The 15,043-nt window shown below is 40.0% G+C and overlaps 2 protein-coding genes across 2 annotated transcripts; one reads left to right on the top strand and one right to left on the bottom strand.

Annotated features, from left to right (window-relative positions):
• The first annotated feature begins 316 nt into the window (after positions 1–316).
• On the top strand, positions 317–9,385 carry LOC126381509 (tRNA pseudouridine(38/39) synthase-like). The gene is made up of 10 exons (XM_050030997.1): positions 317–429; positions 514–641; positions 1,012–1,185; positions 2,878–2,905; positions 3,317–3,477; positions 4,540–4,745; positions 5,900–6,047; positions 6,462–6,614; positions 7,809–7,993; positions 9,246–9,385. Exons 1-10 carry the CDS (start codon positions 355–357, stop codon positions 9,326–9,328), a joined length of 1,341 nt encoding a protein of 446 aa, XP_049886954.1. The 5' UTR covers positions 317–354; the 3' UTR covers positions 9,329–9,385.
• On the bottom strand, positions 9,321–14,935 carry LOC126381507 (methylosome subunit pICln-like). The gene is made up of 6 exons (XM_050030995.1): positions 14,671–14,935; positions 13,375–13,503; positions 12,599–12,691; positions 12,185–12,297; positions 10,556–10,672; positions 9,321–9,540 (listed from the first exon to the last, which is right to left on the bottom strand). The coding sequence occupies exons 1-6, from the start codon at positions 14,805–14,807 to the stop codon at positions 9,518–9,520; spliced, it is 612 nt and encodes a 203-aa protein (XP_049886952.1). The 5' UTR covers positions 14,808–14,935; the 3' UTR covers positions 9,321–9,517.
• Positions 14,936–15,043: the final 108 nt, after the last annotated feature.

Here is a 15,043-nt window from a genome sequence, read left to right as displayed (position 1 = left end):
GAGAGGTAGGTTTTCTGGGCAATGGACAGCTTGTCCCATATATAATGATATCCATCTAATATCATTGACTCCTCATATCTAACTGATATTTTTTACAACTATTTTAAGTAAGACTTGCATCTTTCATAATAAGGCACAGTTTGTCTTTTTTGAACTAGACTAATTATGGAAACTAAACCTTTTACAACTGTAATTTCTTATTGTGCAATCCATTCTTAAAATCGATTCATTTATTTTAGAATCGATATAAAAGGAACCGCGCAACACTAGTTGCTGTAATTTGACGTTTGACGTTTGTTGCGAAACTTGTTTTGTTGTTAGTTTTAGCAATTTTCTCCGTATTTTTTCGTAACAATGGAGAAATTACCACCGAAACAGAAGAAGTTAAAGGGCGCGACCAGAGAAGATCTATTAAACCTGGATAAAAATGTATATTATCAGTGTAAAACAATGATTTTTGCCACCTAACCTCTACGATACCATATTTTACATATTATTTAATGTTTTTCACAGGAATTAGTGGATAAAATTATACAATTAGAAGCACACAATTCACAGTTGAAGAATATTATCAGTAAACACCAATCTAGTGATACGGAAAGTGATAAAAATGATCGGAAGAAACCATTCGATTTTACCAAGCAAGTATCAAAACCTTATAAAAATCTATAGTGGTTAGAGCGTTAGGCTCACCATCTGGAGGTCCGGGTTCGATTCCCGATGGGGACATTGACGAAATCACTTTGTGAGACTGTCCTTTGTTTAGTCCTAATATTGCAGGCCATAATCGCCTGATTGTCCGAAAAAGTAAGTTGATTCCGTGCTTCGGACGGCACGTTAAGCCGGCTAATAGCCGTAAAAACATCTCCACCAACCCACAGTGGAGCAGTATGGTAGAGTATGCTCCATACCCCCTTCGGTTGATTGAGAAGAGGCCTGTGCCCAGCAGAGGGAGGTATATAGGTTGTTACGTGTTATGTTATTTTAGTTAATAAAGAAATAAACTTGCAGATGCCATTACCGTCGAGTCCTCCTCCGCATCCTGTACTTTGGTTGGGACTACCAGGGTCTAGCAGTGCAGGAAGACTCCAATCAGACAATAGAGCACCATCTCTTCCACGCATTAACCAAGTCCTGTCTTATACAGAGCCGGGAGACGTCTCAGTACCATCGGTGTGGACGGACTGCTAACCACTTGACAGTCCAGGCGCACTAGCAAATCTAGCCTCAACAGTCCAGGCATTTCGAACTTGCGCGGCGTTCGGTGGGCGATATCGTGGCGTGTTATAAATAGGCTTGTAACTCAAAAACTACTGTGGCTATAATAAAGAAAATTCAGAAACAGCAAGCCAGATGTGCAATGATTCTAATTAGATAAAAATAAAAAAGATCACATTATAAAATCTATCTCAAATCCAATTAGAATTGACAGAATCCGCTCATTTTTTCAGTTATCCCAGCCATGCCTGTTAATAGCATGTAAAGTATCATGTTCTAGGGACTGTAATAATTTTTATTTGAAAGCGCATTTCTTACACTTTTTACTAGTATTCAAATTATATTTTAATGTTATTTAGTTTAAACACAAGAAATATAAATATAACACCTGGTCACGACTTATTTGTAACACCGTATTCTTACCAAGATGGCCGCCCTCGCTAAGTTTCTGTTCGCACTGAGCGTTTCTGCCTTTTTAAGTCGATGGTAACTATGGTTACCAATAACGGGTAAGATTAACATAGACATTTTGTGTGTGTGATTTCAGGAATTAAAGAAAACCAGTAGAAAAATTAAGGTTTATTAATATGAACTAAAACCAATTTATAATTGAATGCTTGTTTTATTTACATTTTTTACCAAGCACTTAACATTCGGACCTTAAAAGTATATATTTTTTATTAGAATTTAAAATTACAGTCTTGCAATACAATATACTTGATTGCACAAAATGACGTACCAAACAAATAAATCGAGACACTAGAGACAAAAGGCGGCCTTATTGCTAAATCTAATTGCGCCTGCCGCTTTCTGTCCGTAAGCTCCTGTCGGACATCTACTGGCAGTTTAGTAATTCGTTTTTTTTTTGTAATTACTCTCTGTGTCCTCTCTATAGCTGAACTATAGCATCTCTGAAAAAAAAGTCATTGTTTAGAACTGAAGTTAAAATAACGCTAGCGCTCCGTTTGTACGAACCCTTAAACCCAGATAAGTCGATGGTAGGTTTAGTTACCATGATGAAAGTTGACCAAATTTGGTGTACCCTGTAATCAATATCCTGGGCATCTGCTGAAATAATTGTTTATTTCGGTAAATAATGTGTTTCCACGAGTAACTAATAAGTAACGTGGTATATTTAAAACATTATAAAATATAATGCGTCGTGTAATATTCCGTAATTTGCCTCCATTTTAGTGTCAAGAGACGTTTTTTTTGATACGATATTTTTCTCTTAATGTTTTTGGAACAAAATCATGGCTTAAATGTTCAGGTTTTTGTAGAAAACGGTAGAGGATATATTCAAGATGTATGCTAATCAATAAAAATAATATATTTTATATACTTACGGCATATTTCTTGTCTAAAACACTCAATCGCAAACACAGTAATTGACAGTAGACTCGACCAACACTCGTCTGACTTCGACAGTTGTTTTTTTAATGTTACCAACTCATAGGGAAGAGATGCAAATACCACCTAGTAAGGATTTTTATAGTACACAATACTAGTATAATTTTATAATCTATACTAGCTTGTAAAACTAGTTAATCCATAAAATTGGTCACCCTAACGGAACCCCGACTATTGGTAAGTATAGCTACCATCGACTCCTGAGGTGAATTTGGAATCGGTAGCTATAATTACCAACGACTGTAGAGTGGATAAGGGTGTCAGTGCTTTTGGGCAGGTCCATTATTGTTTCAGTATTCTATTTACTTTTTTTAGTGTTTCTCAACGATTTCCCATACTCTATTCTAGATTCGTCAGTTTTTTTATTTGGAACTCTAGATTTTTAAAACTAAACTAATTAAAACTAAATGGACCAGAAAAAATCTCAAAAATGTAAAAAATGGCAACTCTAGATTTTCAATATTTTAATGAAATTAAGTAGCTTTAGAAAAGAATCAATTTTTTATATTTGAGTAAGCTATCTTCCAGAAATTCAAATTCATAATATAATCTATTGCACTCCGCTAATAAATTAATAATCCACTTGAAAAAGAGAGAGAAAGAAACATACCACATATCACACAGATCCACATGCACATTACACTTCCGTTTGATCCATAATTGAGGGACATCCTGTATAAAATTGCAGGTGATATCAATATCCCTCCGAAGTAAGCATCCACCGGAGCAACAGAGTGATACAGCAACAGAGATGCCGTATTGCAAGATCTTGAACAGACTCCTGCCCAAGGAAATCAGAGCGGTCGCCTGGATGCCCATACCTGTGGACCTGCCTGAGTACAGTGCTAGGTAAGATATACCCTGGACACTTCATAGAAACACCTCATTTTACACAGACACTACACATTGACGTTATCGTACACGCGTATCTGTATGTGTGATGTCTGACGCCATACGATTGAAGACTAAAGTAAGACTGACGGGGGTGAGGTAAACCTAGCTCAGCTGCTGGAGGGGAGCGGAGAGCCGTTCCTATACGTCCTTGTTCTATGACCATAGGCAAACTAGGAAGCTAGAAAAACCAAAACAGTACCAAAGTGGTGAACCCAACTAGTTGACCAACTAGTTCCGCCAACATGCAACAGATGGCGTTGACAGATGGCCTAGAACGCGCTATCGAAGTTTGCACAGCGCGACGCATATATACAACTTCCAACATGACACCGCGCTGGGTCGTCGATCCCCAGTCACACTACCAACTTGTGGCTAGCGTGGTACTGTGCTTGGTACCGCTACCACGAAGCATTCTATGTCTGCAGCACCCACCCTGCTGCCAAGTTTTAATTGGCTTCACTTAGTTTCGTTTGTAAATTACCATTTTCCGTGTCACGTTTGACTCTCATTGTGAGGTCGTAGGTTCGAATCCCAACACGTGCCTCATCATCATCAATTTAAGAGCCACGCTCTTGTCAGTGCATTTTCCATGCTACTTTTTTAGGGAAAAATAGGGCAGTGGCAGTGGCAGAGGGAAACCCCTCTTGCCTTCCGCCCCGCAGTACTCTTGTCTGACGCAAGTGGGATGGCGCCCAGAGTAGGACTCCTGTCCTCCGCCTCTGAATAGTAGTGACAGTTACTGCTAACACGTGCCTAAACCAATGATTATTTAACTTGTTTTCGAATTCATGTTTGGATCATTAATGTTGATAGGTTAGAGATGAAAGAAAATATCGTGAGGAAACCCACATTCCAGTGAAATGCGTTTCGGAGGTATAGTGACCTAACCTGTGTTGAACTGGTTTTCCCTTCGCGGGTTGGAAGGTTAGACAGGCAGACGTTTCTGTAAAAAACCGGACCTGTCAAATCTTCAGGTTACGTAAGCGGACCCCGTGGAAATGTTCATATATTTGTTAGGTTCTCATGCACCGCTCGGCTCTACAAGTACTACTTCCCGCGCGCGCGGCTCGATCTCTCGCGCATGCGTGCCGCATGCTCGGCGCTGGTTGGCTCGCACGACTTCCGCCATCTTTGCAAGATGGACGTCGGCAATGGCGTCACCGAGTTTCGGCGGGAAATCATTCGAGCTGATATTGTTGCTTTAGAAGAGGATTCTGAGAGTCGTAAGTATAGTCTGCAAATACGTACAATAGGCTAGTTTCCAACCAATCAAATCAGTTACTTTTTACTGAACGTCAAAACACGAAATTACTAAAAAAGCAGCCTGTTACGTCATAGAAAATAGTGACACAATGTCGCACTTATTATTACATTTTGCTTTATTAAAATTCATAAATAAGTTAAATAGAAAAAGAAAACGTTTTTTGTCACTTAGATCTGTCTTTATTTAGTAATCAGAATTTCATAATTTATCTTTGACCTAGGAAACTACCGAATCATGTTATGTATTTCTAAGTAATCATGGACCATCCTCCATATCGTCACTGACCATCGGCTTTATGGGTCCGACTAATCGGCTAATCGGTCTACCGTATAGTCAGCCGACCCCTACATTTATAATATACGTGTAGCGGACCCAACTAGTTGACTACCTAGTTCCGCCCACATGCAACAGATGGCGCCACCATTCAATAATGCAGGCCTGAAACGCGCTATCGAAGTTTATGCAGCGTGACGAATATACAGGGTGTAAGTGACATCGTAACGAAAACTTTGAGGGATGATTCAGACCATGATTCTGAGTTGATATCAAGTGGAATTTCCTATCGCAAAATTCATGAAAATAAATCGTGGCAGTAGGTCTTTCTACTTCAACAAACTCAACAATTTTTAAACTTTGAACCACTAAGCATCTAAATAAAAGAGAACGAAAACTCCTACCTAGATATCAACATCGTATCACGCACACGTAGGTTTAGCGACTGTTTCGCGTTGTTCGACTTACATTGCGGCGCAGTAAAAACTTAAAATCTTAATTAAATATTTGCGACAAGAAAAATACCCACCATCGTTTTTAGTACAATCAAATAATAAAAATGATAATCTTTATTGAACATACTTAGTATTACAATTTTACATTAATAAAAATACAGACAACTATAATAATATGACCAATTACTCTAGTTATGCGGCGGTCCCTGCACTAAGCTCAGCTTGTATCGCAGGGGCCAGAGTACGATTTCCTATGTTAGGATTTACAAAATGGACAATGAAATAGACGTTCCATTTCTTTTTTCGTTACGATGTCACTAACACCCGGTATTTACATGCGTCTATTCATTTTTCGCTGTATATACAGTTTTTATCCTTATTTCAGCAACATCAATGCATTGTCTAATGATAGAGGGTAACGCTTTCCTCTGGCATCAAATAAGGTGTATTATGGGCGTCCTGCTGCTGGTGGGACAGAGACAGGAGACGGTTGACGTCATCAAGGAGCTGTTAGACGTCGAGAGGAATCCTAGGTGAGTCATCACTTATTTAAGAGCCACGCTCTTGTCGGTGCGGCATTCTACTTTCAGGGCAAAATAGGGCAGTGGTTTCCCTCTTGCCTTCCCACAGTACTCTGTCTGACGCGTGTGGGATGGCGCCCAGAGTAGTCTATTACAAAGCCGTACTAGTCCTGTCCTCCGCCTCTGAACAGTACTGACATGTGACTAGCCCCTTCCGTCCTCCATTGCCGTACCGATGGCTCCCATCTCCGCCTCTGCAACCGATGAGGTCTTCCCCCGTATCACTGAGCAAGGGTTCTACGTAGGTCTGGGGCCCTATCCGAACTCAGTCCTCATCTCACCGGCCGGGTTAACGGTCTTGTATGAAACCAAAACGAAAGGCAAGATAAAGGTAGTTTTTTTAGAAAATTATTTTAATTATTTCAGGAAACCTCAATACAACATGGCTTTAGACGTGCCTCTTAATCTCTTCCACTGCACTTATGAGCTAACAGAGAGACGGCACTGGATCTATGACAAAGACGAACTTAAATCTGTCATTGCGCATCTACAAGGAGAATGGACTTTATATAGCATTAAGTAAGTTATCCTATACAGGGTGTTAGTGACATCGTAACGAATGCTGAGGGGGATGAATGAGCTCATGATTCTGAGTGGAATTTTCCGTCGCAAAATTCATGTTTTTTTTTATATTTTTAATTCTTTACTTTTGCGACGGAAAATCTACTTGATATCAACTCAGAATGGGGTGGTTCCCTAGGTCAAAGATAAATTATGAAATTCTGATTACTAAATAAAGACAGATCTAAAGGTGACAAAAAAACCTTTTCTTTTTAACTTATTTATGCATTTTAATAAAGAAAAAAAAACGTAATAATTAGTGCGACATTCTGTCATGTTTTTCTATGACGTCACAGTGTGCTTTTTCATACAAATTCCATAGTAATTTCGTGTTTTGACGTTTAGTAAAAAGTAGCTGATTTGACTAGTTGGAAACTAGCCTATTATGGTCTCAATCGTCCCTCAATGTTTTCTTTACCCATGCTAACCTATTGCTCCTCAGTTTCTACTTACTCGGGCTTTTAACGAATGAATTAGACATTATGAGTTTGAGTTCATGTCTGGATCATAGTCATAGTCATAGTCATTTATTGATAATAATAATTACACGTCACAGATATTACAAAATTCAATTAAATTAAATATTACTACGGAATTCAATTACATTAAAATATATTCAATTACAGGTCGTCAAAACTATAGAATGCCTGCTCAATAAGCCATTTTTTAAGTTTAAATTTAAATATAGTACAATTCTTTGCTTGTATGATATGGTCAGGCAGTTTGTTGTACACTCCCGGGGCCATGACATGCACAGTTTTCGCGCTCCTCCGGAGCCTATGAGGCACCCTGTCGAGTATATGCGCGTGCCGAGCATCGTGTCCTCGTCTGTCACCTCTGCAACTGTACAACTCTCTATTGTTGTACGCATAAAGAGCAGTCTGGTATATTAGTAAGCACGGAAACGTCATTATTTTAAATTTTATAAAGTAAGGACGCGCAGACACATCGCTACGAATACGCGCGATAGCCATCATAGGTAATTGATATCACATGGTTTCCTGGATTTGTTCCCGGTTAATGGCAATAGGCTTGCCCCCTATTACATGGGACTTGAACATAGCTGACGAGAAGTGGGTGTATTGTATAATTACTATACATCTCTGCCTACCCCGTCAAGGATTCGGGCGTGATGTAATTTTATTATTACAGAACAACAATGATAAAAGACTCTTCACAACAATTGGAAAAGGAACTGGAAACATCAAAAGCGAGTGAGACGCAAGATACAGATGACAGTAAGAGGGAAAGAGACGGAATGACGGCCTATACTGACTGCTTAACACAGGGAGTCAAACCTAGGACTTACACGCCTTTGTTGAAAAGGGAGACTTGTTGTGAGTATTCTTAAGTTCAAACTACATTTTATTCAAATTCAAAAATATCTTTATTCAGTAGGTAACATAGTTACACTTTGAATCGTCATTTTTTACATAACGAACGTCTCATCCGCCTAAAACTACTGCAGCTTCTCACAACCTGTATAGCCGGGGTAAACCTGCAAGAAAATCCTCGGCATAGGAACCTAGACGTTCTTTTTTAAAAAGAAAACAAAATGTTGTTATAATTGAGTAATTTAGCTGGCTAATATCAGTTCTCAGACAGTTAACCCCATGCATTCATATCTTCTAAGTAATCACTAACCTTATAATAACCTTTTATACAAAGTTTCTGTTTAACTATTGTCTTAAAAAAATTGTCAGCACACCTTACTATCTTTCTATCCTTTTCTGTTATTCAGAACCGTCGTTTGCTAGAGCGGGTGCGACTGCACGCGGCGAAATCGACGAGGCGACAGCATGCGTTCGCTCTCGCTCTAACAAATGAGGGTTCTGAGTTACAGAAAAGGATAGAAGTATAGAAAAGTGCGATGGAGTGATGCTGTTATCCCACACCGCCCCCAACCCACCCCAAATGTACAACAATATATATGTAGTATGTGCCACAATATTAAATATTACTTTAAAGTAATTTAAATGTAGCTTCATCAATTTGATAAATATCTCGAGAATTTTTGATATTTTTTTTTTCTAATTATGTCTCTTGGCTGTATGCTACATAGACTTATAATTAGCGATACACAGGCTAGACAACGACTAGTCGGGATAGCCCACTAGTCGGGATAGCCTACTAGTCAATGTGCAATAAAGTATTTATTCGTCCGACTATTGGCTTTCTAAGGCCTACTAATCGACTAGTCGACTAAAACCGTAGTTGGTACATCTTTAAGGCCTCAAACTGGATGCCAGCGGCCAGATCGCGCGGTGTTGCGGCGGTATAGGGTTGTGTCTCAGATGAACGCAATGTCGAAACGGCGACAACGCATTTTCGATAGTATTTTTTTGTTTCGTACGATTTATTATGAACAAAAGATCTGAATCCCTATAATGAACAAAGGAAACAAAAAGGCGAGTTCCAAACGCAGAGACACCGCTCGTACCCCGCTCGCCGCGCCGCTGCCATCGAGAACACTTCAATATAAATCTAAGCATTTGAACGCGTCGCTCCCCGCTCCGCCGCCGCCGCGCCGCTGTCGCTGGCATCCATTTTGAGGCCTATAAGTTTACTATGGGTATTTTTTTTTTGCAGCAAGCTTAGAAGAAAGGATAGAATATTACAGGAAGAAGAGGAAAATAGGCACAAACGACGCAGTGGAAAAAAATGTTAAATAAAAAACTCTTTAATGTTAATCAAATAACACATTGGCCCCGATTCCTGCAGACGCCTCCTAATTTTATTAGTATTATTTTTATTGTAAAATAAAATAAAAAAACACTATGCCTACCCCTTCGGGGATACAGGCGCGGTGCTATTTTTATATGTATGTATTTAAGATTATTTACAACTTAAAATGTTCTTGTTCATCCTCTTTCTTCATCATCATCTGAAACAAAGCAATAAAAAAAATTTAGTTCTGTTCTTCTTCTTTGCGAGTCGATGGCGATCGATACTAAATTTTTGCTGACCAATAATTGGCCACGCTTACGGCATTGTCAGTGGCTTCGTAAAGGTCTTTAATAGTGCAGGTGTTTGGGCACTTAGGACATTTTTTTTTTTTTTTTTTTTTTTGACGTGACTTATTGTAGACTTGCCGCAGATGGCATTAACTACTTGGCCGGACAAATGGGGAGCGCTGAAGGCTCTCACCCGGTACAACGTTTAAGACAACAGGCCTGAGGGTGCCCAGTTGGGCGCGAACCTCGGCTCAGGGCGTCGTCTGAGAGGAAAAATATTTGAAAGAATTAATCGACCCTAGTGGGTCGATAGCGATAAGCGCTGAATGAGGGAAATCGTCGACCACGCCGGCGGGGGGGCACTTAGGACAGCACAAAAGGTGAGCCATAGTTTTAGTAGTTCTAATAGTCAGAGTTTGTGGTGATACTCCACACTCGCAATCATCGCAACCATCAACCTGTTACCGGATGTTAACGGATGACTTACATGGCATTGCCACGGGTTTTAATTCCGGCTCCGGCTTCTTCTTATCGTGTGGGTTGTGAGGTGGAATACCAACCTCATCAACCCTGGTGTCAGGGTCACTATTGAGCCGCCAAAGGCCCTTGACATGGCTCATTTTTGTGTATGTGATCTATCAAAAAATCGCGTCAATTCATTGCTCCGTTTTCGTTTGGACAAACAAGCAGACTGACACTTATACACTTTCCAATTTATTAATATTAATTCAATCATCTCAGGCCTTTACATCTTTATCAGATGATTCAAACAGCGTTTCTGTGGCAGCTTTTACCCACTCCACAGACGCTGCATCGCCTGAGACGCAGTTTGATGACGGCCTCCCAGCATTGGTTTGCAACCATCTAGGAGAAGGAAAGCTCCGAGATTAAACTCGGAATTGGTGACTCCGTTATTAATATTAATTAATGTTTCATATTACCTACCTCCTTGATAATCCTCTATAGAGGGCTGCAGTTCGTCTATTTGCAGTCTTGTCACCATCATCGTGTTGGCAAACATTACCTCCTCTAAGACATCAGCAGCTGAGTCGAAGACGTCTCCTATTGGTAAAATGATTAATTTTTTACAAAACCCGTAATGTAGACGACAGGTCGACATGGCAATTCTCTAGTGACGTGACGTTTTCAATATCGATATATTTTTATTATGTATGTAACAAAATGTGAATAAAATAATACCACGTTTTCATTTAAGTTAATATTTATTCATCTGAATCATCTAACGTATCGCTACAAAAACTTAAAGAATCTTCGTCACTGGTATCTCCGACTTTTATAATAAAATCTTCCATTTCATTTACCATTCCCATGTCTTTTTCCCAATATTCATTTTCAAGGTTCTGGACATGTTTTTCGAAATTGCTCCAGTTTTCTGCCGTGACTGACAAAATTGCATTCGTTGTTATCTCTTTAAGCTTTGTCAAACACAAATCGCTCTTTATTCATTTTATAGCCATTTTTAAAATACAATAGTAATAAATTATGTGAGCGAGATTATAATCGATAAACGCGGTCGATACGGACTCGTGCGACACTAAGACTAAGACGCCGCGGGGACTGTGCGGGTGTGCGGGGCGACCCCGCCTCCGCGGCTCACCTCATGCCCCGATTGCCATGTCGACCTGTCGTCAACAGTAGCAGATCAGTTGGAACAACGCTTGGCTCTCAATGTGAGGTTGCAGCTTCGGATCCCAGCAGTAAACCAATGATACATCAGAGGTCCTTACTCTTACTAGGGGGCGGGTAAGAATCTTAATATGGGCCCTCACGGGGCATTGCAGACTCAACAAGCACCTACATAGAATGGAGCTGACCGAGTCCCCTTTATGCAGATTCTGTTTAAAGGAAGATGAGACGCCATTACACCTGCTGTGCAGCTGTGAGGCTCTCATACACAGTAGAAGCCGAGCTCTGGGGGGCCACACAATGGATCCCCAGGAGGTCATGGAGCTTCCTCCCAAAAAGACGCTCGGTCTAGTCGAACGGATCGGTCTAGAGGAGTTTTAAATATATATGTAGGGACTTGGCCACAATAGAGTGGCCATTCGGGCTGTATTAGTCCTCACAAAAACAAAACCACACAAAAAAAAAACAACAAAAAAAGTACTTTTCACGCTTTTTGTTTACTTTTGTTTTGTGTTTATGTTATACTTTTTTTTTTACTTTTTTTACGTTATTGAAGACTATAGAGAACCGGAGAGGAAATATGATTGGCCACCTGATACGACACGATTCATTTATAACAAACATTATAGAAGGAAAAATTGAAGGGAAGAGAGGAAGGGGTAGACCTAGGATAACATTTATGAAACAAATAAAAGAGAAGGTGCAGGTTGTGTCGTATCGGGAGGTGAAGGTTTTGGCGGGAAGAAGAGAGGAATGGCGATTACTCCACCGACAAGAGCGCAGCTCACTAACACCCTGTATAGAAGGGACATTCTCTGCCCCCCACCGATTCGAGCTTGGAGCGAGCTTGATTTACTTCGACCCCCGATGGCGTGTGGTAATAACGACATTTTTATATCTAGTGACCTTTTGTTTGAAGAAACTGACCTTCGAAATTCTCATCGTCGTAAACCTCGTCGGCGGGGTCGGGGTGCAGCGTCTGCCCCTCGTCTAGAGCTGAGTGGAGAGCTTCAAGGTCGCTGGTGTTCTGTGGTACGAATCTGTGAAGAATACGTACGGACGAAGTTTAACGGCCTCCGTGGTCCAGTACACAAAAACCACTTTGTGATCCCTAGTTTGGTTAGGACATTACAGGCTGATCACCTGATTGTCCGATAGTAAGATGATCCGTGCTTCGGAACGCACGTTAAGCCGTTGGTCCCGGTTACTACTGACTGATGTAAGTATGTAGTCGTTACATGAGCCATGTTAGGGGCCTTTGGCGGCTCAATAATACCCTGACACCAGGGTTGATGAGGTTGGTACTCCACCTCACAACCCACACGATAGAAGAAGGCATACCTCAACTGAGTGATGGGCTGGTCTTCAGGATCGTAGTCATCATCATTATCCTCGTTACTGGTGGGCTGTGGAGCCAGGTTGGGAAACACAGACCTGAAACATTTTTTTTAAATTATCAAATCTACGTGTGCGTCAAGCTAGCGGCCTCAAAAAAAAAATGGGCACGAGAAAATAATTTGACCATACCAAAAATTAGTACTCTTATTGAAAAAAATAGTACCATCACGGTTCTGGATTTATAGCCATGTTTTATTGCACTTGCTAGCTTGACGGCGAGCGAAATTTGGCCGCTAGCTTGACGCACACAAATCTACATACGTGGGAGTCGTGGTAGCCCAGTTGGTCGCAGGTTCGAATCCAGCACAGGCCTAAACGAATGATTGTCGAATTTGTTTTCGAATTCATGTTTGGATAATAAATGATTATCACGTGCTCAGCAGTGAAGGAAAACATCGTGAGGAAACCCACATTCCCGAGAAATGCATTTACGGAGGTATGTGACCTAACCTGTATTGGACTGGTTTTCCCTTCGCGGGTTGGAAGGTCAGACAGGCAGTCGCTTCTGTAAAAAATCGGACCTGTCAAATCTTCAGGTTAGATAAGCGGACAGAATGCTTGACAGATGATGATCAAACCTACATATGTGACAAAACATCATTAACAGACATCATAATGAATACTCAGGGGGATGATTCAGCTCACGATTCTGAGTGGAATTTTCCGTCGAAAAAGAGTATTCGAAAACAAAAGTGTTGAAGTATTTTGAAATGACTTACTTGAGTTCATAATTGATGATCACATACAGGGCAGGGGAGGGGTGTCTCTGGATGCCGTGGAAAGAGATGGTCGGATACAGGAGAGAGATTCTAGGAGCTGGTGACACAGCTGTACTCCACACTACGTTGCTGAAATTAAATTCATCATAAAGATTAGCTAATAAAGCTCTTTAAGTTTTGCGCCTTTTTAGTATACAGTTTTTAATATACAGTTAGTAACATCGTAACGAATACCGACGGGGATGATTCAAACCATGATTCTGAGTTAAAATATCAAGTGGAATTTTCTGTCGCAAAATTAATATTGTATTTTTGAGTTTTCTAAAATTATTTTCAATTCTATACTTTTGTGATGCAAAATTCCACTTAATATTAACTCAAAATAATCAGCTGAATCATCCCTCTCAGTATTCATTACGATGTCACTTACAAGTACATACAGGTAGCCATACAAGTATGGGTGTTAGTGACCCCCGTAATGAAAACTGTGAGGGACGATTCAAACCATGATTCTGAGTTGATATCAAATGGAATTACCTGTCGGAAAATTCAAGATATTTTTATTATTTTATTTATTTATTTGTACACAATAGAACACAGAAAGAAACACACAAAGAAAAGAAGAAGAGGAGTTTTTTGTTTGTTTTTTTTTTTAAATTATTTTCAGTTCCATACTTTTGCAACGAAAAATTCCACTTGATATCATCTCAGAATCATGGTTTGATTCATCCCTCAAAGTTTTCATTACGATGTCACTAACACCCTGTATAATTTACTATACACCTCTGCCTACCCCTTCGAAGCTACAGTCGTGATGCTATGTTATGTATTAATTTATTGTTTCTGTGCTTTGCTGGGAGTAAAGAATGTATACAGTGCCATAACTTCATAGGCATGTCGTAGAACCCGACAGGATTTAGGTATATGGGCGTAACGCTGATCCCTTGACACTATAAGGTGCATCGTCCTTCACCATTCACGCACTGCTAGGGAGTGGAATATTCTTTGCCGTACTTTCGCCGTCTTCTGTATTTCCGAATGCAAATTTATAACCCGGGTGTTTTCAAGGCCAGAGTGAACAGGCACTTTTTGGGCGAGCTCGCTCCATCTTAGGCCTCGTGACTGCCTTTGGGCAGGTTTTGAGCCAAGCAAACCCATGAAAAGTAAAAAAAAAACATCTTAGGACTTCGCATAAACAGTAGACGCAAGTTCTTTGATTACTTGTGGCTCTGCCCACCCCGTAAAGGGATACAAGCGTGAGTTCATGTAGGTATGTAAATATTTTAAAAACCTTACCTTCTAGTTACATGTAGCGTACCAGTACCAATTTCCTTGTCATAAACTATTAATTTAACTGAAGGAGCTTGGTAAATAATGTCGTCTTGTGGCGCAGAAGGCGCTATGGGTGACGAAACGAAAACGTTGGTAACCATTTTATTTATACGGACTTTAAGTTTTAATTTTTAATAATTCAGAAACATGAAATGAAATAAATTATGATAGCAAGAAGCAGTTTTATTTATTTACGCTCTTTGTTCTTTTTTCTTTGTCAAGAAACAGCTGTCGATCAGCTGATAAATAGTGATGTCCACGATATTTATTGAGGATTTGTGGCCTAATTACTTAAATATGGTCTTTGAAACAGAACAAGATTGATTTGAAAGGTCCT

Source organism: Pectinophora gossypiella, unplaced genomic scaffold (assembly GCF_024362695.1).
Source record: "Pectinophora gossypiella unplaced genomic scaffold, ilPecGoss1.1 Pgos_58, whole genome shotgun sequence".
NCBI classification, from domain to species: Eukaryota; Metazoa; Arthropoda; class Insecta; order Lepidoptera; family Gelechiidae; genus Pectinophora; species Pectinophora gossypiella.
Note: the sequence above shows the minus strand (reverse complement) of the source record. Positions and strands in the feature narration are given on the sequence as shown.

What these genes read in the sequence shown, in the direction of transcription:
- LOC126381509 (XM_050030997.1), top strand. Translation starts at nt 355, where the DNA reads ATGGAGAAATTACCACCGAAACAGAAGAAGTTAAAGGGCGCGACCAGA. An exon ending in AAACCATTCGATTTTACCAA is followed by an intron (nt 642 to 1,011) that starts GCAAGTATCAAA and finishes ATAAACTTGCAG; the next exon opens with ATGCCATTACCGTCGAGTCC. An exon ending in GACGTCGAGAGGAATCCTAG is followed by an intron (nt 6,048 to 6,461) that starts GTGAGTCATCAC and finishes TAATTATTTCAG; the next exon opens with GAAACCTCAATACAACATGG.
- LOC126381507 (XM_050030995.1), bottom strand. Translation starts at nt 14,807, where the DNA reads ATGGTTACCAACGTTTTCGTTTCGTCACCCATAGCGCCTTCTGCGCCA. An exon ending in ATCATCAATTATGAACTCAA is followed by an intron (nt 12,692 to 13,374) that starts GTAAGTCATTTC and finishes AAAATGTTTCAG; the next exon opens with GTCTGTGTTTCCCAACCTGG. An exon ending in CGACGATGAGAATTTCGAAG is followed by an intron (nt 10,673 to 12,184) that starts GTCAGTTTCTTC and finishes TTTTACCAATAG; the next exon opens with GAGACGTCTTCGACTCAGCT.